The 24,440-nt window shown below is 47.0% G+C and overlaps 5 protein-coding genes across 5 annotated transcripts; 3 read left to right on the top strand and 2 right to left on the bottom strand.

Annotated features, from left to right (window-relative positions):
* Positions 1-706: 706 nt before the first annotated feature.
* Positions 707-2,401, top strand: CMQ_1821 (major facilitator superfamily transporter monosaccharide; the record flags this gene model as incomplete). Its single annotated transcript, XM_014319192.1, has 2 exons — positions 707-1,993; positions 2,057-2,401. 2 exons carry the CDS (start codon positions 707-709, stop codon positions 2,399-2,401), a joined length of 1,632 nt encoding a protein of 543 aa, XP_014174667.1.
* Positions 2,402-5,157: 2,756 nt separating this feature from the next.
* CMQ_1818 (quinone oxidoreductase) lies at positions 5,158-6,135 on the bottom strand (the record flags this gene model as incomplete). Its single annotated transcript, XM_014319189.1, has 1 exon — positions 5,158-6,135. The coding sequence occupies one exon, from the start codon at positions 6,133-6,135 to the stop codon at positions 5,158-5,160; it is 978 nt and encodes a 325-aa protein (XP_014174664.1).
* Positions 6,136-7,379: 1,244 nt separating this feature from the next.
* Positions 7,380-8,915, bottom strand: CMQ_1769 (purine-cytosine permease; the record flags this gene model as incomplete). The annotated part of the gene is made up of 1 exon (XM_014319140.1): positions 7,380-8,915. The coding sequence occupies one exon, from the start codon at positions 8,913-8,915 to the stop codon at positions 7,380-7,382; it is 1,536 nt and encodes a 511-aa protein (XP_014174615.1).
* Positions 8,916-12,986: 4,071 nt separating this feature from the next.
* On the top strand, positions 12,987-14,181 carry CMQ_1803 (glycosyl hydrolase; the record flags this gene model as incomplete). Its single annotated transcript, XM_014319174.1, has 3 exons — positions 12,987-13,084; positions 13,140-13,516; positions 13,571-14,181. The coding sequence occupies 3 exons, from the start codon at positions 12,987-12,989 to the stop codon at positions 14,179-14,181; spliced, it is 1,086 nt and encodes a 361-aa protein (XP_014174649.1).
* A 3,657-nt stretch (positions 14,182-17,838) lies between these two features.
* Positions 17,839-20,486, top strand: CMQ_1826 (small oligopeptide transporter; the record flags this gene model as incomplete). The annotated part of the gene is made up of 4 exons (XM_014319197.1): positions 17,839-18,152; positions 18,221-19,791; positions 19,845-19,934; positions 20,005-20,486. The coding sequence occupies 4 exons, from the start codon at positions 17,839-17,841 to the stop codon at positions 20,484-20,486; spliced, it is 2,457 nt and encodes an 818-aa protein (XP_014174672.1).
* Positions 20,487-24,440: the final 3,954 nt, after the last annotated feature.

The raw sequence follows: 24,440 nt of genomic DNA, 5'->3' as shown, positions 1-24,440 counted from the left end.
AGGCACTGGGACTGAAAATCTGTGACGGCAGCGTTAGTGCGTACTGGCGGATAGACCCGACTTGGCTGACCAGCAAGAAACAACGTCGCGACAGGCGGCCAGCTGCAGGAGATGGCCCTGACTGTGCGGCAGCGTACGAGTACCATTCGATTCGAACAACACTATTAAGCCGACATGCTGGTATTCCCTACATGCCCGCCAAGTGGTTTTCTCCAAAAGGCCAAATAACCGAAAATAATAGCGATGCCGGCGCTATTATCCAACTTTTTCTTTGCTCCGAAGTAGAAAATGTCGCCGAGATGTTGAAAGAAAAAAAATTCTCATCAGATTTTTGACAATTGCGCCGCGCCTAGTCAATCCCCACGTCATTGCTTGGCCGCCGCCCCCCTATCACCTGAGAAATCTCTTGTTTAATCGTTGCTCGCCGGCCCCGGCCGTCCTGAGGTCTCCTATTCCTGCTCCACCGATCGCGCCAGAAGGGCCGGCCTTGCTATGGGCGCGGCGGTCATGAGACTATGCTGCCCTTTCGCGTCCCGAGTACCACGCGATTACGGCGGACATCACTGTGCACAGCGGAGCTAGCTACTCCTCTCTTGGTCGTTATAATGGACGATTTCCTAGGCCTCAGTGAATCAATCCTCATGCTTCCACAGCAATCACAACTACACTTCACATACACTCAAAAGGTCTTCTACCAGACAAGAAAATGGCCACTCAAACAGTGACATCACGGGCCGGTATAACCCCCGCCTTGCCGGAGAACAGCAGCGGCACCACCACACCCAGAGTCGAAAAGATGCAGCCCGGCCTCGTCGACGGTCCTGTCCATGCTGTCAATGTTCGCACCATCGTCATGGGAATAATTGTTTCCACAACTGGATTCATGTTCGGCTACGAGGGTGGGTCTATCGGCGGCTACGTCGAGATGATGAACTTCCGCGAGCACTTCGGTGATACCATCAACTCCTCCGGCGAAATCACTCTAGGCAAGGTCCGCACCGGCTGCATGGTCGCCTTTCTTTGCATTGGCTGTCTGCTTGGTTCCCTGATCAGCGCCCCGTTCGCCGACCGCTTCGGCCGAAAGTACTGCATTGCCGCCTGGAGCACCCTCCATATTGTCGGCAATATTGTCCAGATATCCGCCTCCAAGCATTGGTACCAGGTCCCCATCGGCCGCCTCGTGGCCGGCCTCGCTGTCGGAGCTTGCTCTGTGCTCGCACCCATGTACCAGAGCGAGACTGCACCTCGCCAGGTCCGCTCTGTCCTGGTTAGTGCCTACCAGCTATTCATCACGCTCGGCATCTTTACGGCCTACTGCATCAACTACGGCACCGAGACCAGAAATGACACCGGCTCATGGCGCATCACCATGGGCTGCGGCTTTATCTCGCCCGTGGTTATCGGTGTTGGCATGCTCTTTATGCGCGAGTCGCCGCGCTGGGACTTTAGCCACGGCCACCCTGAAGCTGCTGCCCTTACCCTCTCGCTCGTTTCCAAGGTGCCTATCGAGCATGTTGAGATTCAGCATGAGCTAGCCGAGATGCGCGAAAAGCTCGCCGAGGAGGCAAACCAAGGTGAAACGAAGTGGCACGAGATTTTCACCGGCCCCGCCATGGCCCGGCGTACGATTGTTGGTGTCCTTATTCAGGCGCTTCAGCAACTCACCGGTGCAAACTTTTTCTTTTACTACGGTACCCAGATCTTTAGCTCCGTCGGCATCTCCAACTCATACGTAACCTCTATGATCCTGGGCGGCGTCAACTTTGGTTCCACTATTGTGGGTCTCTGGGTTAGTCAACGCTTTGGTCGTCGTCTCTGCCTTATAGTCGGCGGCGTCTGGATGGGCATATGCTTCCTTGTCTTCGCTTCTCTCGGCTCCTTCTCTCTCTACCCCGACTCGAACTTCAGCGACCCGAACGCGGTCACCAGCCGCGGCACTGGTGGCGCTATGATTGCCTTTGCCTGCCTCTTTATCTTCGGCTTTGCTACCACTGTACGTATCTCCAACTCTCTGCTATTGCACAGTTCGCTCGTTGTCCACTAACATTTTCTCTAGTGGGGCTGTCTTTGCTGGGCCATTGCTGGTGAGATGTACCCATCGCGTCACCGTGCCCGCTGCATGGCTCTTTGCATGGCCAGCAATTGGCTGTGGAACTTTTTGATCTCCTTCTTTACCCCATTTATCACGGCCGCGATCAACTACCGCTACGGCTATGTCTTTGCCGGGTGCTGCTTTGCGGGCGCCTTGTTGGTCTTCTTCTTCATCATCGAGTCGCACAACCGCAGCCTTGAGGAGGTTGATACTATGTATGTCAGGGGCGTTGTCCCATGGAAGAGTGCCAGCTGGACCCCCGACGACGAAGGTCCGGAGAACGGCGAGAACGGTGAGAAGGCTTCTTGAGCGATGAAGGTCTAGGTGAGGTGTGACATGTAGGAAACGAGTACGAACGTGTACGAACGAGTACGAGGGACGAAGTACGAAATCAGATAATACGTAATAGCAAACTCCTTATCTAGCGCCACCGGTTGTGTAAATAGAAATGTTTACATGAAGTTTGATTATTTCGCTTACGCTGTATTTGTTTCTGAATGTATTGTCGACTCGTGTCTGCTTCGGCGACTGATATTTGTACACACCTGTACAGATAAAACGGTAATAAGGTTCCACCTTATGAGTACGTCGTAGATTTCCATGGTGGCAGAAAAAAAATATAGGAGAATTGCTGTACTTCATAACTTAGTCTGGTTACCACGGAGTAGATAGCCCTTTTAGTTATAGCGTCTCCTTGTACTAGTTCCTACGTATTCAAGAGGCAGGGGTTCTTTCAATTTATATATAGCTGTAGGGGGGTGCCTTTTAACTTTGAAAGGCACTGGCAAAAATAATAATTTTATTGAAACCATTCCGTAGGTGGTGACGAAAATGGGGGATCGCTAAGGCGGCGAGGTTTTCTTTCCGCTTATATAAGGTAGGTCCTTATCACAATTTACGGTGTAATACGGAGTACTGTGGTTTCTACTCCGTGCACCACTAGTCTGTAACGCGAATGTGCTGCCTTCGCGTAATACCAGTGTAAGACCCGTACGATAATCCTTGTGCGATATACGTCCGGACCAGTTGCACGTATCGTAGTAAGCTTTAAGGCTTTCAGAAGATCTAGTGATAATATTTCGTAGGGTGGTTGACTGATTATTCTAGGTTTAAGTGTGTTGGGCGCCCTCCTTAGGGCGCAGTATTATCTAGTAATTTCGGGCGTCATGTAACCCCAAAATCACCCTAAAATCCACAATACGGAGTACAGGTGGCATCTTACAAACATTAATCGTCTTCTGCTTCGTGTCCTCCGTATTTAATAACTTTGTTAGAGGTTGTAGCCAATCAATCAGCAGTACCTAGGCTCGCAAAGGCGGATACGGGAGCACTGGCCTGCACAGATGAACTGCTTTTTTAAAACAATGAAGTTGTCAAGCATTGGAATCCGCCACACTGTGTGGAATCCGCCACACTGTAGCCCTACCACCCCACTTGACCGTAAGGGCCTTTGATTGGTCAGAAGGCACAAAAGCGGGTCATGGCACTAGTATTAATACGGACCCCCAGAAGGGTCGCGATGTATCTATTTCTTCCTTAGTACGGAGGTCCCTACCAAAAGTTCGTTCTCACCGCTTGTCTATAACTGCGGCAGTACATAGTGCAGAGTGTAAATAATACGGAGAAAGCTATTAGCGATGATACGCTGGAGCTTAGTGGATATTATCGCTAATATAATTCAATTACTAATATTTTTACAGGGCGCTTAGCACATAGGAATACGCTAACACTGCTGTAGTAAATACAGTAGCAATACATTACTAGCACTATACCCACCTTCTTATTTTGCCAAAGCGGTGAGAAAGAACTTTTGGTAGGGACCTCCGTACACAACACTCTTTCGCCCACACTAGACCCTATTCAGCCTCCTGCTCCTCACAGTGCATCACGTTATATGACCGCCACGTATAGCCTCCTTTAACCTTCACAGAAGTACATACTCCGTATGTATCTCGTAGGTAAGTGTGTAAGATGGCCCCCACACTAATGCACGAACGGGTGTGTGGATTCCTAGGAGATCTACGACGTAAGCGTGATCCCGTCCGTCGAGAAGCTGCCGAATACCAGTCACCAGGTCTTCATCAGATCTTCCCAACCGAGTCTAGCACCCTGCTTTCGTCCTCCAAAACTCCATGCCTAAATGAGGAGGTGGCTCTCATATGAGAGGCTCTATACTGGTGGCACGGACCTTCTTGGCTGCTGTCTTTACCTTCTAGGTTAACATATCATGTGGCCAACCAAGACGCTTTATTGCCTTTGTGATAGGCTTATTCTTCCCAGGTCAGGTCCCTTGCAGGTAATGAGCGAGTTGCATGACGTCAAACGGGCTCTTACCCAAGCCAAGAAACACTGTTCTCTTCATCGGTCCGACACGCCACACGACTGTTGTGTATACTGGGGCATGAGGGACGCCAAGATGTCGTCAATGAGAGTTCTGGCACATCTCTCTCTAACAACTAGTTAGCACCAGACACTGATGTCGCAAAAGCCATCTATCTGGAGGAGTTCATAAACAAAGAAACGACCAACAGGGTATTTCAGCGATATATAGGGAGGCAAAGGGCTTGGTCGGATTTATCTTATTTACCAGCAATAGAGGTAGTAGACGACCTCGGCGATGCCTAGGGCCATGTTTTTACGACGGCAGCGGTCGATATGAGGCCCTAGACTATTACAGACACTAAGATTTACTTGCATGAACGAAAAAGTTGGTAAGGAGTAAGAATGGACACGACCGAAATGAACGAGGTGTAGTATTGTCATACCCCCTCCCCTATACCATAGTGCAAAAGTGGGGTCCGTTTACCTCGTAGAATAGTAGGCAGGGCTATGTATGCCGAATTCTTATTTGGAACACGATGTCTGGTATGTAATATGGAGGCCAGAGAGGATGTCCAAAACAGTTGAACTTGCGGACCAGATTCATGTACTGTCATTCAGCTGCTATCGCAACTGCTATATTGAATTGCAGTGCCTTCTCTTTGAACCTACACTAATTTTTCATACTTGCTTATACCACCCTCGCCTCTGTCCGCCCTTGCCATGCATATAGCCCTCTCAGCACCCTACTGGACCTTGATGACTAGCTTACCGACCGTTTTCCGGGCAACCAGAGCATCTTGGGCCTTGCCGACCTCGTGCAGGCCATACTCGCCACCAATACTGACGGACAGACGACCCGACGCCACCAGGTCAACCAATTCGGCACTACGCTCGGAAAACTCCTCGCGCGTGGCAATGTAGTTGGTCAGCGTCGGCCGCACCAGCTTGATATTCTTGCGGCTTAGGTCCAGCGGCCGCACCGACTCAATGGCCCCGCTCGAATTGCCAAACGTCACAAACGTGCCCTTGCGCCGTGTCACGTTCATATCCGCCACCAACGTCGCTTTGCCGACGCCTGAGAAGACCGCGTGGCAGCCCTGGCCGTCGGTCAGCCGCAGCACCTCGGTTTCCATGTCGTCCTCGGCGTAGTTGATCACGTGATCGCACCCGTGCTTGCGCGCCACCTCGATCTTTGCCGGCGTCGAAGCGGTTCCAATCACGGTAGCCCCCAGGGCCTTGGCCATCTGTACGAGCAAACCACCCGTGCCACCGGCTGCGGCCTGCACCAGCACCGTCTCGCCAGCCTTGACGTCGTGGGCGTCGCGAACCAGCGTCCAGGCCGTCAACCCCTGCAGGATCAGAGCCGCCCCCTCCCTCGTCGACACGCTCTCCGGCAGTTTGAGAACCGTGCTCGCCTCTGCGGCCATGTACTCGGCCAGCGCCGCCGGACCAAACACGGCTACCCGGTCGCCCACCGCCAGCCCATACTCTGCCGGTACCGCCTCACCCACGTGCTCGATCACGCCACCGGCCTCGCGGCCGGCTGTTGCAGGAAGCACTGAAGTGTACAGCCCTGTCCGCAGGTACGTGTCGATAAAGTTGACGCCAGCATACTCGACTCGGATGAGCACCTGGCTGGCCTCGGCCGTCGGCTTCGGAATATCCACCACCGTAAGCACATCCGTGCTACCGTACTCGCTGAACTGAACCGCCTTCATCATTTTTCTCCTTCGGGACTTTGCGCGATGAATGGGAACAGTTGCTCCTCTGGTTGCCGTGGCGATGTTACGCAGCTGTACTGTTCTGTAGTTGATGGCGTTGTTCCGCCTGTCTTCTCGGGTTTCCAGCGCTTACAAATCGAAATTGTTGGCCGCCCCGCCGGATATTCGGATATCCAGTGTGTCCCTTAGCGTAGCTCGACCTGTTGATTGGACTGGACCCGAGTCAGAGTGGGTGTGAAATGAGGACTTGTGGTTGGATAAAAAGATACATGACGGAGTGCCCTGTGGCATATAGTGCCAAGCCCCATCTTTAGTAAGGGATTTCAGGCATAATTCGGAAGTAACTAATTCGTACTCCGTAGACACGGCAATACACGCATGCTCACCGGGTGCCCATGATCTGACACGACCAACCCTCTTTCTGCAGTACGGAGTACGGAGTAGTGGTATGTCTGTTGATTTGCTCGGTACGACGACTCATAATTACAGATCGGCGGCTGCTCCTCGGTGGATTTGATCTTCGGACGTAAGACTACATATGAGTACGTCCATTTATGCTACGATCGGCTACCGAAATAGTCGGAGAGGTACTAAAATTGCAAGCTGATCGAGTCTCTCACTAAACTGCGCCATTCACCGGGGCAGTCATAGAGCCAGTATATTTGATTCGAGATTTGCTTACTTACTCCGTAAGATACAATATTTGGATAAAAAATAACGCATTTTTCTACAAGATACCCCACCGGAGAGACTACACACTACTTCGCACACCAAAATGGCCACTGATTGAAAATTTCGACCACAATTTCTGTACCTCTTTACAGCGGCTTCGTAAATCACCAGCTATTGCCAAAAGACTGTTTCGACAAATATTCTGGTAACGTTTGAAATGCCTTCTCAAAGTTCGGGACATGGAACAGAACGGGACCCAAATGGCAAAACAGTCAGTGGAAACGCAGTCTCGGATATACCCCCGGGTACCTAGACCGGCGCCAGTGTTCTACGGAGTAAGTTGCTGTTACGGGTTGAGATCGGCGTGACTGGCCAGAACAGGAAAAGTTGTCAAGATTACAATTCTTATCTGGCTTGCGGAAATCACACACTTGACAGCTGAAAGCGGAGCGTCCGTAGGCACATTTTGTATCCCCCAACGCCATCCAAGGCTGTAAAAGCATAAACGAAAACACCGGGCGGTTTAGAGCAATACCAATTTTGTCGCCTTACACGTATCGATGCCATCCCATTTACAGATTCCACCTCTTTCTCTCCCACAGCCGGAGTGGCACATAAATAAGAGTGCACACGCCGACCGCCAAGAGCCAGCTAATGTCAGTCCCATACGGCGCCGGCCCGATGCCAAGCGCGATCGGACCAACCCACCACACCTGGTTCATGCACAGGAGCGACAAGACCGTGCCAACAACAAACGCCACAGACGCCGCAATACCATGAGGCAGCCTGCTTCGGTCGTCCCATGCCGCCAGATCGTACGCATAACCACGGCGCCAGATGAAGTGTTCCAACAACAAAATTGTGCAGAAAGGCGTGAGCCAGTAGGTGCAGATAGAGAGGAAGTTGGTCATAACATCGGCAAGAACGTTGCGGCCGGCAATGGAACAGGCCAACAAGACGCAGCCACCAAGCAGTGACCACACAAATCGAGGCACGACGAGAAGCTTCCCTGAGATCACTTGCACGCTGAGGCCGAGCGAATAAATGTTGGTGGATATGACAGCTGACGTTGAGAAGGCAATGAGAACCTCGATAAACTTGCCGAAGCCTGTGACACCGGAGCTGTTGTATGACTTGAAAATAACGCCGATGAGACCGCCAACGCCGCTGTTGTTGTAGGCGTCGGTAAACAAGCTGTCGGTGCTTTGGCTCAGCGTCCCGACGGCGACACCCAGCCACTCGATCAAAACCTGGGAGCTGAGCAGTCCGAGCAGCGTCCAGAGGCCGGTCTTTGTGGGGCTAATCGTGTCCTGTAGGTAGACGCCATAGTCGGCAGCAACGGGCAACCAGGCGAGTTCGTAGCCGATGATGGAAACGCCAAACGCAAACACATTGGACCTCTCGGTATCGCCCGAGCCCATCGGAATATTGACAAAGTGCTTCGCCCCAAATCCGGCCAGCAGGATGAAGCAGATCAACATAACAATCCACGAGTATCTGTCGTAGATGTGTAGAATTTTGTATCCGAGCAGGCCGAAGGCGAATCCGACCAGACACACGACGAGCACCGCCACTGCAAGGGGGAGCCGGCCACTTCCCACATCGTACAGAACGTCGCCGGAGGTGATGCCACTGACGATACCCCAGCCGATTTGGTTGATGCAGTTGAGAATGGCGATGACCTTGACGGGCCACCAGCCAAAGCTGTATCGGGGGATGATCATAGTGCGCAGACCCAGTTTTGGGCCAAGTGTAGCGCATATGACCGGCGGGATGACGCCGACGAGGTTGAAGAAGAGGACGCACAGGAACGAGTCCCACCATCCAAGTCCATAGGACGTAGGACCGAGATACCCAGTAGCCAAGGTGGTGACGTTGCAGTTGGCGGCCAGGAAGATGGTACAGAGGTCGATGGCCGGCTGATTCGTGCGCATTTCTTTGGTGATAGGCTCAATGCCAAACTCCTCAGCCCCGACGGAGCGAATCCACCGCCGAACATTTCCCAGTGCGCCTCCTCCCTGCTCGGCAGCTTCGATGGACCCAGACTGGTATTCAACATCGACGCTCGGGAATTTCGCCGTTTCCTTGGTTTCATAGCTGAGATCCATGGTAAATGTTAGGTCCTACTGACGAGGCAAGAAACGAAACTGAAGTTTGGGGCGTGATTGAAAGAGATGAGGCTAAAAGGACAAGACCCCATCACCTATAAAAAGAAGAGAGAAGGCGCATGCAATGCTTTACACGCCCAGTCCGCTGGACAGGCATCCTGCGATCGGTCGCATTAACCCAGCATATCGCCCGAAATCATCGCCCGTCACCCAGTCGGGCAACGGTTCAATTTGTGGGGTTCTTATCTATCGTCGATACTTGACCGTACTCCGTAGTGTAGCTCATACTCAGTGCACCGCTAGTCTGTAACGCGCGGTCAGTTCTGTGCGTACTACCTGCGTAGAAATACGGCAATCTCTGTGAGAGATGCGTCCGGACCGGTTGCACGTCTTGTGGTAGTCTCAAGGCCTTCAGGAGATATAGTAATGATGGACTGCGTGCGATGTGCGCGCAGTTCAGGGCGTAGTCTTATCTAGTGATTTCAGGCGGAGGTTAAGTGACCTCGGAAATCCACAGCAGTAGAGATGGGTGGGCTTGTAATAAGCCTTACATAGCCAAGCAGAAAGATAATACTTATGTGGATCTAGACTACGACCAGCACAGCACGACTGTGTGCCCTTGCACAGAGCTACGCCCTGTGATGTACGGAATAAATCTAGGGGCATTTGCTAAGTGGTTCGCTATTCCGTTCGCCACCGCCTTCTATTTTACCCCGTGCATGTATCTTACTTACGCATCTTACATGCTACCTGCCGCTTATCTCTGTGTCGGAGGGGCCGCTATGCAAAGAGCGTTATCGCGCACCTCGCCTCCTTTGTAACGTTTATCATTTCACTCTGAACAGCATTAACCCCTACGACGTAAGGCGCCGTTGCGCTGCGATGCCTCCCAACCTCGCAGACCCGTCCAAGGTGGGCGACTAGATATCTTACGTGTCTTATCAACCGTAATATTGGGTGTGTGATCTCAAAATACTCGCATATCTTGCCGTAGCACCCATGCATTTCTTGCCGTAGCACCCATGCATTTTCTGCCGGTCCATATCTGCGGGGCATAAAGAGTACTCCGTACAAGTACATCACTCCGTCGTTGTTTGCTATTGTGGCTTCTACTCCGTGCACCACTAGTCTGTCACGCACGTTCTGCGTGATCACCAGTGTAAGACCCGTACGGTAATCCTTGTGGGATATTCGTCCGGACCAGTTGCACGTATCGTAGTAAGCTCTAAAGCCTTCAGAAGATCTAGTGATGGTATTTCGTTCGGTGGTTGACTGATTGAAGACCAGACTGTGCGCAGTATGCGCGCAGATCAGGGCTTCGTCTTATCTAGTAATTTCGGCGGCCGAGGTCAAGTCAGGTGACCTCGGGGAAATCCACACTATGCTGGTACAAAAAAATTGCCACAGGCACGTGGCGATGCCATCATTGGTTATAAGTGTCATGCCTGCCTTTATATTACTTTCATGTATCCTAACCTGCGATACACCAAAGCCTTCTAAAGAGACTCCTATAAAGAACATATACCAAGATGCGATAGGCCGAACGACGCTATCGCGTAGTAGATAAAGGTCTTTTTCGGCCGTGAGCAACAAGGTTCTACTCGTATAGCCTCTTTTAACCTTCACAGTATGTTATTGTTGCGCGGTGGTGCACGGACCACCTCTAGTGCAGAGTTTTCAGCCCAGACTGCCTCTAGCTTTAGATAACTGTCTTCCTTCTGAATACACTTTAGATAACTGTCTTCCTTCTGAATACAACGATCTTCGCCTCATTAGGCATGGACGTCTAATCTAGGAGGAACTACGGACTACACTTTGCCGAACATGTGCCGGACTACAGCTTTATGTCAAGACCTACCCGAGGATGCCGTATCGCGCATAACTCTTCTTTACGGTGACCACTCCAGGTAGCGCCCTCCGTGTTGAGGGACCGCGCATATTTCAGGCAGGCGGGTACACAGGCACAACACACACAGGCCTAGAGCTTCTTTTTACGCCTTAGTCGCTACTGTGTACGCTGAGCAGCCCGGCTCTGCCCTCTTGGAATCGGCTTCTGCCATCTCCAGTCTCTTCCTTCGTCTGTTGTCTAGCGTCCGGGCTCCCCCGCTTCTAGCCCTGCTGCTGCTTATCCATTTTGTCTGCGAGGTCGTCCCATGCCTGCCTTCTCATTCTACCGCCTTACCTGCTAACTTTCGAGTTTCGGTATCGGCCTCATAGACACTGTCTAGCCGATATGTTTCAGCCAGATTCTGGACTATTACAACCTAGAGATGTCAATGTGTCCGCTTTGAGCAGGACGTAAACTTAAAGTCATGGCAACGCTCTCTACAAGCATAGCTCTGATGGGACGGATTTACCTCAACGTTGTCCGAGACACGGGCGGTTGGACGTACGCAGCCAACAGTACTAGCCACGGACTGCACAGGCGGAAGAGTTGTGGGGAATGAAAGCGCCAAGGAAGGCTAGATGTCTTTTTTATCTTGTTTTTACAATGTCACCTATCTAGTCCACACCACGGATAGTATCTTGCAAAGTAAGATACTCCGTATACTATATACTCCGTACAGAGTACTTTACCATACTATGTAAGATAGCTTCGTGTTCTTCCCAGCACGACGCTTCCCAGAACCTACCATCTCCGCGCACGACTTGTTACATAGTATGGCAAGTCACGGGCCGTCGTTTGAAACCATGCGGCCTGTGCAGTAGCGAACAGGGGGCAGGGGTAGGCGACAAGGTTTGGTCGGGAAATAAAAGAGCAGAAAAACTACTATGTAGGGAAAAGGACGTATGCTCTTTCAGGCATAACTGCCGTCTGAGATGCCGCACGCTAGTACTCTTTGTGTTTCATATTTGATTGCTAACATGCATCGCCATTTTTGCGACGTTAGACAGCTGCAGTAGTACGTGGCCTTTGCTTTAGGCCCGCAGGCTCCGCTTTTAAGATGTAAGGTATATCCGTGATTTGGTTTACCGTGTCCTTCCGGATCTACATGTAAGATACTATACAGTGTCCTACGGAGTAAGGAATATTAGGTTGGTCTAGAGGGCAAATCGAAAGCCCCGGCATAACAACAAGCATCCCAACGATTATGTGTCTGTTAATGGGGGCTGAAGATAAGGATTGCACACTGGTTCCGATCAGAAAGGCAGTCTGATAAGGCGAAGATCGTTGTATTCAGAAGGAAGACAGCTATCTAAGGCTAGAGGAAGTCTGGGCTGAAAACTCTGCACTAGAGGTGGTCCGTGCCACCACCGCGCAACACAGTCTCTACGCCGGCTTCCTAAGACACGCGCTGTCTGCTCTACAATTCGCTGCCGTATGACGCCGTAGGAGCGAAGGAGCTAAGCCCTTGTTAGTGACGGAAACATAACCTGCACACTAAGATAAGGAAATTAGCTAGCGACCGTCTAAGGAGTGGATTATGTTACTAAAAGCTGAAAAAATGAGCAAAATAATATGATTTGCCGGCTCCACATTAGGCTACTTCAGGATCAAAGTACGAAGGAATAGAATCCGGTTTCATCCGCCCTAGATTTGTCCCGCATGTACTACGTCGTATGTAACAGTACCTAGGTAAGGTGTCTTAACAGACTCGTAGTAGGGAGGAACATCCACGTCTTCGTTATTGCCGGCACAAAACTCAGGACGCATTGGGACAGCTATAAGAGTTCGGACGGTCGAACCCAGCAGTGGTACATAGTATTCCACAGTCATAAAATTGGTCCTGATTGAGGACCGGCGGAAAGCTAGTCGGGAACATAGGTTCTCTGTGGAGATGAATACGCACGTGGAGGTCTCAAAGACACCCATTTGGCACGGATATAACGGGCCATGCAATCTTGCAGCTTCCAACCTGGCCAATGTGTGCAAGACTTGTATTGTTTCTTCCTTACATGTATTGCACATAAGAGTAAAAGTACATTTTCACTAGTAAGCTGCGCCTCTGCTACAGGTATAGCTCCCTTCAAGCTTAGCCCATATAAGAACGCTTCCTCTCTTTGTTATGTATGGCCTTCTAGTCTTAAAATGCAGAGAAGAAGGATTTTCTGTCAAATTGAAACTGCAACATGAGTCTATTTTTGGGCCTCACTTCTCTTTTGGTGGCATTTGCTAGCGAAGCTAAGGCGGATGATGCGACGTACAATGTAAACGCCATCTGTACCTGGTAGGATGGCCGACTATTTGTGCACTACCGAACTCATGCTGATGTATGTTCACAGTGACCAAATGATGCGCTACTATGGGACCTCGCATACGGGGCTCTGGGGTGGGTCATGGTGGGAGTCTGCTATTTTGATGGCATCTCTCGCCGACATTTCATCGCTCGACTCGACCTACAATGGGACATACTTTGGCACGTATGCAACGACTTACGCCAATGCACCCAGCTTCAATGGCTATACCGGTTTCATCGACGACTACTACGATGATGAAGGCTGGTGGGCCAATGCATGGATCTCCGTGTACGATTTAACTAAGAACCCGAGCTACTTAGATCTGGCTGTGAGTCTTTACAACGACATTTCTGGCGGAGAGTCAACATGTGGAGGTATATACTGGGAAAAAGGCCACTCGTACGTTGCTGCTATCGCAAATGGTAAGCAACCTAGCACATGATCCATAAGCAACGACGACTAAGATATTATGGCAGAGCTCTATATCAATCTTGCCGCTAGCTTGGCAAACCGAGCTCCCGAAGATGCTCGTCAGGGCTATCTGGAAGAGGCGATGACCAAATGGGATTGGGTTTTCAACTCTGGCCTCGTCGGCTCCGACTGGCTCATCATTGATGGCGTCGATGGCGACTCCTGCGTAGCCGAAGGGAACAAATATTCCTACAACCAGGGTGTTATTCTCGGCGCCGCAGTTGAGCTGTACAAAGCAACGGGAAACGCAACGTACCTTGAGCTTGCAGGAAACGTTGCTGATGCTGTCACGGCGGCTGGCTCTGCATTCACCAATCATAATGGAGTCATCACAGACTGCGACGGTGGCTGCGACGATCAGGGAGATATGTTTAAAGGACCCCTCTTCCGTGGATTGAGACAATTGCAGCTTGCCGACCCCCATAGTAACTGGGAGACTTGGATCACGACAAATGCCCAATCGCTTTGGAACAATGCCCTAAATGTCACAGTTGTTGACGGGGCATCCGAATGCAACACCGGGGCCGATTTTAGTGGCCCAATGACATCAGTGAATGAAATTACACAGGGAGCCGCTTTGGATTGTCTTGTTGCTGCCTGGGCTGTTACGGCATAACCTTTATCACCAGGTAAAAGTACTTAAATCTGAGGTATAAATATCGTACTACACGCGTTTGCGCCTGGCTTTCCACCGTCGAGCACATTGTATACTATTTAAAAAGAACGACAAAATACATGTGCTACTAAAGACTACAGCTTGTGTTAAAGTTGAGAATCCTACTTTATGCATAAATACTAAACTTCGTGTTTAGTTATAAACTAGATACTTAACGGAAAGCAGCACATCTCGGACGTGGTTTTCAAAAACTAAAACTAATACGCATTCTTGGCACTGGGGTCCGCCTTCAGAATGCAAGCGTGACCAGCGGAAATACTTAGGGCAATGACTGGCCTTGGACCGTCAAGCCGAAGAAACGAAGCCGGGATTAGCTTTTCGTTCTTGTGTCCAAGACAGGCATTAGGGTCGGTTGTGCAGTGCACAGTGCCGTAATCTACTACAGAGATGGCACGAGCACACATTGTAATCTGGAAGGCAAGAATGACTAAGGCCTTGATATAGGCAGCCATTAGGAAAAAACATAGCGCTATCCCGAAGACCTTAATATAGCGATGGCCGTAGTGACAAAGTCGAAGTCTTAGGACTTAGGCAGTCTAGATCGTCCCGTCAAATGCTATAGCTATAGGAGCTTTGGCCATAGGAGACGGGAATGAGTTAGAAATGCTAGTAACAGACAATGCTGTTTGCATTTGCATACTCCTACTCAGATTTTATTTCTACAAGAGTCTGTGATTGTCGCTGCCTTCTACGCATAGTACAGAGTGTTGGCCAATTGTTCTTCCGAAAAGTGTCCCGGATTTTGCTAATCGTGTTCGACACCTTCTTCGCTCCTTCTTCTCAGGGATTTTACCATCACTCAAAGGGCAAGCGACATGGATACACGACATCGCATATCTCAATTGATTGAACATCTCGGGACCTCTGGAATATTACTTGTGTAATGGGAAACGACTCTGCTGACTCGGCTCGGCTACCCACTCGCACGAGACAATGTATGTCGTTGCCTGTCTCCTTTTACGCACACGCGTGCTAACGAATTTAGAGCTTGTTCCTGCTAGTCTCAGATGAATCCCTTCCATCAATATGCAAAATAGCTACCGGCTGCGGCCTGCACCCGGCTAACGATGCAACGCTTCGGCCTGCCTATGAATGCGAGTTTGCCCCTAACGCTCTGCGATACCTCGTTAACGACTCACCACCCTTTGGAGAAGCTCCACGAGATCGTCTAGTCTTTGTTCCCATATCGTGGACAGGTCTTCGTCGTGATGAGCTGGTCCCCATATCAGAAGACGGCGAGCCTAACCCGCCTCCGCGCACGCCAAGAAACGGCAAAGCTCCCAAAGTCCCGTGCAATGTTCTAACGGTCCCCCTTCCCGCTACTTGTGCCGCGCTGGCCCACATTTCTTCTAGTAAGGAAATCAGCGGACACAAACGGGAGCAAATTCTTACACAAGCGTTTTCTGTACTTTGTTATAATCTTATCGACAATAGCTACGACGGAGACTACGTGGAGTTCCTTGCGAACGATGTACCCCTGTCCAGTGAAGAACAGCGAGAAATTGCCCAGGCCACGGCTGAGATAAGGCAGTGGAAACTGCGGCCGGACCAGGGGTGGCTGAAGGAGGATTGTGTCTATGATATGTTGTAAAAAGTCGTGCACGGATTCGCCTCTTGTGGTTAAAACAAACAAAGTTTGATTGTGGCCTACCCGTGCACACAAGCGTTACACTGCGTTACGCGTCAGAAAGAACAGAAGAAAAAAGAAACTCTTAATTTATCGGTGATGGTGCTCGACATAAATGCTGAAGAGACATGCGATTTAAATGAGTCGTACCTTTCTGTATCTGGGACATCTGTGATTGAACTGCAAAGTTGTGGTTGTCGGGCCCGGATCGCCAAACGATCAGCCGCCCACGGCAATAAGGATATTAAGGGTTTCGTCCAGTTTCCTAAGGTTCGCCATCCGCTCGCACAGGCCAACATCGGACTGATCGGCCGGGTCAATATTAAAAGTCGTGGGGTCGATGCTGGCATAATCAAAGTTCATGTGGACGCCGGCTGGTATCTGCTGGGGTAGAAGCGGTTGCACACCCGGCTAGGTGCCCAGCCTTCATAGTAGTCCATAACGAGCTTGAAATGGCTGCTCTGGTCGACGTCACAGATGGGCCGATCCACCGTTTGTGCCACAGAACACGTAGGCGCTGCCGCAAAAGTCCTAAGATGCTTAGAGCAGCAGACCTAACAGAGAGAGAGAAACAGAGTCAACCCCTCTATCATAAACAAGACAGCAACCCTGCCGCGAAAGACGGAGCATCGATTAGGTCACAAATATTAAGCGGGCAAGTAGTCTTGAGGGCGATAGTAGTCACCATAACCGCCAGGGTCGCAGTCAGCCTTGCGAGCGCAGTTGTTCATGCAGACTTTGAACGAGCAATCTGGGCGTCGAGTTAGTGGCTGCCATGATTTTCGCGGGTGTGTTGCTATTACATGATCTGCTGTGCTAGACTCTCTGTGAACCTATTCAACACCCTTGCGACCTGTAACCCCATGAAAGGGTTAAAATGCACGTCAGCATACATGCTTACTAGCCGCATATAATTCAACAGGTTTTCTTCTTACGGTATACCAAGAAGCAAGCTTACAAGAGCATAAAATAACTACTTAATCCTCGCCTTGCTTAGGCGACATTGCCAAGGTGCACAAGGCCAATCTAACTGCCGTTCTAGAGCGGACAGCTACGCCAATTCCAGGCCGTGTTGTTATCCTCTATCGTAGTGAACGCTAGGCCTATGTATGATTTGACCTGCCTTAATACAGCCGTCGTTGGGGGGTGACTTCGACGCGCGACGTGCCGCTAATGATACCACGCTGAGGAAGCTCGTGGTCCTAGACCGTGGCGCATATCGCCTAATTGGCACATTATCCTTACGTGATAATATATTCTGTGAGGGGGTAGAGGCAGCCTAAAGTAGCGCGAGCACTGCGGCAGTAAAAACTCTGCACCGAGACCTACAGGGTTACGCGCAACAGATTCTTGTAAGAGAAGGTGATTAGCGCTGCACTAAGAAATTAGGAAGGTCGATAACAAAGTAGCATTTGGGTAGCTGCTGCCGTAAACAGTAAACAGCCAAGAAAATACGTATTAATGTCTATCGACCTGCTTAAAACGGCTTAGCGTTTTACGTCATGGAATAGACCTATCTTAGCGAAAGCTTGTCAAGCGACCTATCGTCTGATCCACCGTACACAACATATTGTGCTTAAGGCCGCCAAAAGAAAGCTAAAATCGTAAGCCAATAGGACAAGATAGCGGAATTAGTGTTGCGTATTATAAAGCCTATCTTTTAATACGTCGTAGGACCAAAGAGGCAGCAGGGTAAGGAGGCGATGTCTCTAGGCGCACTACTCTTATTGTAGCCACTAGTCCGCCCGCTAATCGAGATAAGAGGCCGTGGCCCTATACGCTACTCGCGTCGTATGTTACAAGGTTGGAGTATTGAGTCCTTCAAAGGGGGGTAATACAAGTAGCATCGGCAAGGACAAAAGATACCGCCCCTAGAGTATAATTATGCGAGCAGCCCCAGTCTTCCTTCGCCATCAATCTACGCTGGAAGTTCCTATCTAACCCAAGATCTTGGTGCCGTATTGCCTGCAATGCCGCTTACTTTCCGCTCTAAGAGAACAGCCGACCCCGGCGAAAGCATCGGCGTGGATGCGGGCAGAAACCAAATCCTCCCCGACAATGGGAATGGGAATGGGAATGAAAAGATCATCATGGCCCCACCTGCAGAGGAGTTGACAGACGCGGAGGCTGCTCGGCGGCTCAAGCTCTTCCGCCAGCAGGCCTTGGTCGACCCGAACATTCCGCTCGAAGACATCGATGCCATCGACCAAGCCGTCGACAGCCATGACGTCAAGATGGAAAATGACCTTGTCCTGGAAGTCGTCGATGACTCACCCTACCCTGAGTGCGCCCTTCCTTCTTCCCCCTCCTCCCCCGTCCATAGTAAAACAGTCTGGCTAACACGGTGGCAAGAGTGCGTTCTGCGGTGCACAATTATGACGAGGATCTGCCGGCTAATACGATCCGTGCCTGGACCATCGGCATGATTATGACAACCATTTTCTCAGGTCTTAACTGTCTCTTCTCTCTCCGGTCGCCCTCTATAACCATCACGTCCATTGTGGCTCAGTTGATCGCCTACCCTATCGGCATGTTCTGGACATACATCTTCCCAGACCGTGTGTTCAAGATAGGCCGTGTAGAGTTCAACTTGAGCCCGGGGCCATTCAACTATAAAGAGCACGGCCTTATCGTCCTTATGTCCAACGCAGCCTATGGTGGCGGGGCCGGGTACTTTACCGACATCTTGACGGCGCAAGTAGGCTTCTACAAGTTTGACTTTGGCTGGGGCTACGCTATCTGCTTGGCCCTGTCGACGCAGTGCATCGGCTTCGGCCTTGCAGGCATCGCGCGCAAGTTCCTCGTCGAGCCGGCGTCTATGATCTGGCCGGCCAACCTGGTCAACACCGTCTTCATGTACACGCTGCATGACCACTCCAAGACGGACCCGGCCAAGGCCAACGGCTGGAAAATCAGCCGCTACCACTACTTTTTTTACGTCTTCCTCGGCTCCTTTTGCTGGTACTGGATCCCGGGCTTTCTCTTCCAAGCCCTCAGCGCCTTCGTTTTCCCAACCTTTATCGCGCCCCACAACGTGACCGTGAATCAGGTCTTTGGCGGTTGGACGGGCATGGGCCTGCTGCCTATTACGTTTGACTGGACCCAAATTAGCGGCTACAACTTCTCGCCGCTGATTGCGCCCTGGCACGCGCTTATGAACACGCTGATCGGTGTTGTTTTCTTTTTCTGGATCGTCGCCGCCGGCATCCATTGGACTGGTACCTGGTACGCCGACTGGCTGCCATTCAGCGACTCCGGCAGCTGGGACAACACACAGCATTCATACAACGTGAGCCGTATCATAACGGCGGACCATCGCCTCGACCTTACAGCCTACAAGGAATACTCGCCCCTTTTCCTCTCTACCACATTTGCCTTGTGCTACGGCCTGTCCTTTGCTGGCATCGCTTCCGTCGTTGTGCACACCGCCCTCTTCCACTCCCGTGAAATCTGGCAGCGTTGGCGCGACCGCAGCGGCACGCTTGACGATGTGCATGCTAAGATGATGCGCAAGTATAACCCTGTGCCGGACTGGTGGTTTCTTTGCATCTTTTTGCCGTGCTTCGCGCTATGCTTTGTCTCTGCGTACGTCTGGGATACCGGCCTAACTTGGTGGGCTATTATCATTGCCATTATCATATCATCTGTGTGGATGATTCCCGTCGGCATGGTCCAGGCCGTTACCAACGTCCAGATTGGCCTCAACGTCTTCACCGAGTTCATCGTTGGTTACATGCTCCCCGGCAGGCCTAATGCCATGATGATGTTCAAGACCTACGGCTACATTACCATGACTCAGGGTCTTATGTTCGTGCAGGACATGAAGCTCGGTCATTACCTTAAGCTACCGCCTCGCACCATGTTCTTTGGCCAGCTTATTGCCACTGTCTGGGCTTGCCTTGTACAGATCGCCGTTTTTTACTGTAAGGATTTTTGTCTGTCAATGGTATATGTATCATCGGCTAACTTGCCCCAGGGGCCATGGGAGCCTTAGATGGCATCTGCACCAGCGAAGCCGTTAGCCGCTTTACCTGCCCCGGTGGCAAGGTTTTCTTCACAGCTTCTAGTAAGTCGGGTTATGCTAATATTCATTACAATACTATCCGAAGTTCCATTTGCTAACGGACTTTGCGCAGTTATCTGGGGACTTATTGGTCCACAGCGTATCTTCAGCGGCACTGGCATCTACAAAAACCTGCAATACTTCTGGATCGCCGGTGTTGTGCTGCCCATCATCTTCTGGGCTTTCCAGCGCCGTTACCCTAAATCCTTTGTCCGCTATCTAAGCGCCCCTATCATCTTCTCCGGCAACGGCCAGATCCCTCCTGCGACGCCGCTGAACTATTTGGCCTGGGGCTCGATCGGACTGTTCTTCAACTACGGCATCCGCAACAAGTTCCGCGGCTGGTGGATGCGTTTCAACTACATCACGTCTGCGGGTCTCGACACAGGCCTTGTTATTTGCACCATACTTATTGTGCTGACTATTAGCTTGACTAGCACGTCGGCACCTAAGTGGTGGGGCAACGTTGGCGCCCTTAACACGATGGATTATAACGACGAAGCCTGGTATAATAACGTGGCTGATGGCGAGAAATTTGGTCCTAAAAATTGGTAAATGTTGTATGCGCTATAAGACATCTTGCAGGCAATACTAGTTGCTAAAGGATTATATAAGTGTTTGCTTAATTAAGTAACTTTTGCTAAAAAATAATTCGTATTAATAAACATCCAATTCGCTTATTATAATAAGTCGATTAAGCCCCTTTCTGCGCACCGCCCCATTTCGCGCATTTTTTTCGGCTTTAAACTCATATACTCCCATTACTTTCAATCTAAGACGGCGCTTCCTAGCCAGTTATAAGGTTAAATACACATATAAAAAATCATCCATGCGCACTTCTGCTACCTTAGTAGATGTTCTTTAAGGCTGTAGCTGCCTTTCTAGTTATTAGCGCACCTGTATAACGTCTTTAATATGTATAAAATTGTTATTAGCATCTAGCGGCACTTTCTTTTGCTTTTTCTGCTTATTTGCTGCTAGTTTAGCCTTTAGGCTATTAATTTAAAGCCCCTGAAGTGCTAAAGCACTGTTTTTGCTGTTTATTGCATTACTAGCCTTTATAAATAAGCAACGAATTATATTATTTAGCTATATTGTTTAGCTTGCTAAGATAGGGTGTTAGTGTATATCTTTGCTTAATAATAAAGTTGAAAACATAGCTTTTTTAATGATATCTTTCTGAGTAGCGTTTTTATATATATTTTAGATTGTTTTAGGTGTTTTTAGTTAAAAGAAAGTATAAGTTAATTTAAAAACACATAGCGTAAAGATATAGGCTAAAGACTAGTTACTTTCTATCTACTTTCAATATTTTCCAGCTTAAAAGTGTCTTTTTATACTTTAAAAGTAATAAAAAAGAAAGTCTTACTTCCTTTTATAGCTTATATTACTTCAAAAAGGTAGGTAGATTTAAAATGTAGTAGTAATATTATACGTTTTATAGTAAAAAGTATAATACGCTAAGTAGTTAAGTAATGTAAAAGAAGTATAAAGAAAAGACTAAAAGCTAAACTTTATTATTTATATATAAAAGTATAAATTTATCTATAACGTAGCTACTATTAACACAGCATTATTGTATCTACGCACTCCGCTTTTATTTTTAGGTTTTTAACCTTTACATTATATAGCGCAAAAGCATATTATTCTGCCCTATAGCGTAGTCTGCTTATATAAAGGTTAAAGAAGGTTATACATAGCAGTTATATAACGTAATACACTATAAGAAGCAAGGGGCTAAATAGGGTCTAGTGTAGGCAAAAAGTGTTGTATACTAAGAAAGAAATAAATACATCGCGACCCTTCTAGGGATCCGTATTAATACTAGTGCTAGGCCTCGCTTTTGTTCCTTCTAACTAATTATAGGCCTATATAGCTAAGTAGGGCAGAAGGGCTATAGTGCAGCGGATTTTAATGCTTAACACTTCTTTTAAATACGCTATATAAGTATACTATAATGCATTAAAATTATTCTTAGTAGCCCTTTTATAGTTGCTAGCCTATTAAGTAAGGTAATAGCCTTTTAAACACTACCTTAAGCAGCGCCTTTATTATAATATTAGTAATTTAATCTTTAAACTTTATATACTATACTATTAATAAGCTGCTTAGCACGCTTTTATAAAAGTAGTACTACTTAATATTAAAGTACTTTAACTACTTTTTAAATTTAAGATTTTTTATAATACTAATTATAAAGGTATTCTTTATAAACATTTAAATGTTAGCTTAAAGGCTTATTTTAAGTATATGTTACTTAATTTAGCAAGCTTATATTATTACGTAGTAAGCGGCGCTATATCTAGCTTTATAAGTAAAGGTACTAATAGTTAAAAGCTTTTAAGATTTCTAAAAGACTAGCTTTTCTAAAATCTTAAAGATAAAGCTATATATAAAGTAATACTTAACTAGATTATTAGCTTAAGATATATTAACTTATTTTTTAACGTAAATATGCCTTTTTAAAGAAGGCTTTTAATAGTAGTAAACTATTATATAATCTTTTTTACCTTATAAGTAGTAAAGCGATTGCTTGGCTATAAGGGTATTTTATACACGCGTCCTTATGCACTAGTTTAGCAACTAGTTGCTTACTAAGCGTTAAACTTAACAAACTATCTTAATACATTATATAAGATTAGCACCGCTACTAAAAGCAAAGGTAGAGTAAGGCCTTAGCTTAAACTAACAACAACACACATACCTACTAACGTATAAATGTAATTATGCATAAAGAGAGGTACTATAAAGTACCTTCCTTCGTTAGAAGGTAGGGGCAGCATATAGCTAGTCTAAAAGGGAAGAAGGAGGAAAGCTATATAAGCTTACCTTATAATCTTAAAAGAGATAACAAAATAAGACTACCTAGCAAAGTCTTAGGCGTAGTCTATACTTTATAAGTATACTATATATATTTATAACTAATTAATTCTTTATATATATGTTTGCTTATCTCTTTCTTTTAAGATGAAGGAAGAAAAGAGGGTTTTTATATATTTAAAGTATATAAGTAGTAATAGAAGGTATAAATTTTTTATATTTAATTAGTTAGGAAAAGTAGGGTAGGTTATATAATAATATAGTATCTTATAAGAGTTTAGATTTGTTATTTTATATAGCTAGAATAGGTGTTCTTAAGAGTATACTTTTCCTTATTACTAAGTAATAAAGAAAAGTGCACCCCTAGGAACACTTATTCCGGCCGCACAGAATAACAAATCTGGACCCTTGCAAGATACTATATTATTATATAACTTACCCTACTTTTCCTAACCAGTTAGATGTAGAACAATTTATGCCTTCTATTACTACTTACACACTTTATATATATAAAAACCCTCTCTTCTTCCCTCTTCTTAAAGAAAGAAGGATAAGCAAAGATATATATATAGAATTAATTAGTTATAAAGACATATAGTATACTTGTAAAGTATAGACTACGCCTAAGACTTTGCTAGGTAGGCTTATTTTGTTATCTCTTTTAAGATTATAAGGTAAGCCTGCATAGCTTTCTTCCTTCTTTCCTTTTAGACTAGCTATATACTGCCCTTACCTTTTAATAAAGAAAGGTGCTTCATAGTACCTCTCTTTATGCATAATTACATTTATACGTTAGTAGGTGTATATGTTGTTATTAGTTTAAGCTAAGGCCTTACCCTACCTTTGCTTTTACTAGTAGATTTATTTAGATTTAATAATAAGTAGTAAGTATAATAATATGCTTTTATTTATTAAATTTAGTAATATAAACAAAGATAATACTAAGTTTAAAATAATAATATAAAGGTAAGCAATACATTTTCTTAAATATAAAACGTTAGCTACGTTAAAATCTCTTTACTATACTATATATACTTCTATTACTTTATTATAACAATATAATATTATAACTATAAACAAAAGCTAACTAAAAGCTATTAAAGTAAATAGTCTTAAACTCTTTAATGCTATGTATAAACGTATACAAAAATAACTCTATTTAGTAATTAAGCAAAAGGCGCATTTTAGTAGTCTTTAACTACGTACCTTAATTATGAGTAAGAAGATAAAGGAAAGGACTTAAGAGTAGCCTATATAAAATAAATCTATAATAAACTAAAGAAGTAGTACTTTTATAGTAAGAAACTTTCTTTTTAGGATTTTAAAAGAACTTTAAAGATATAAATGTCTACTTCTTATATAAAAATAAAGCCTATAGAAGATCTATAATAATATAGATAATTATATAGAATAGAATAAGCGCCTAAGAAAAGTGTTTAATAGAAGACTATTATTAAAATAGTTATTTACGTTCTTATATAAAGAAAAAGTAAGTAGGACTTAAATATAAAGATTGCTTTTACTAAAAATAAAGTATTTAAAAACTAAAGCTATATAAAGCCAACTTTATAATTATTATACCTTATTATAAATAATAAAATTATAAGGAATATAATAAGTAGAAAGTAAGATCTTAATATTATAAAGAGCGTAATAGTTAAAATTATTACCTTTTTATACTTTATAAAG

Source organism: Grosmannia clavigera, assembly GCF_000143105.1.
Source record: "Grosmannia clavigera kw1407 unplaced genomic scaffold GCSC_124, whole genome shotgun sequence".
Classification (NCBI taxonomy): Eukaryota; Fungi; Ascomycota; class Sordariomycetes; order Ophiostomatales; family Ophiostomataceae; genus Leptographium; species Leptographium clavigerum.
Note: the sequence above shows the minus strand (reverse complement) of the source record. Positions and strands in the feature narration are given on the sequence as shown.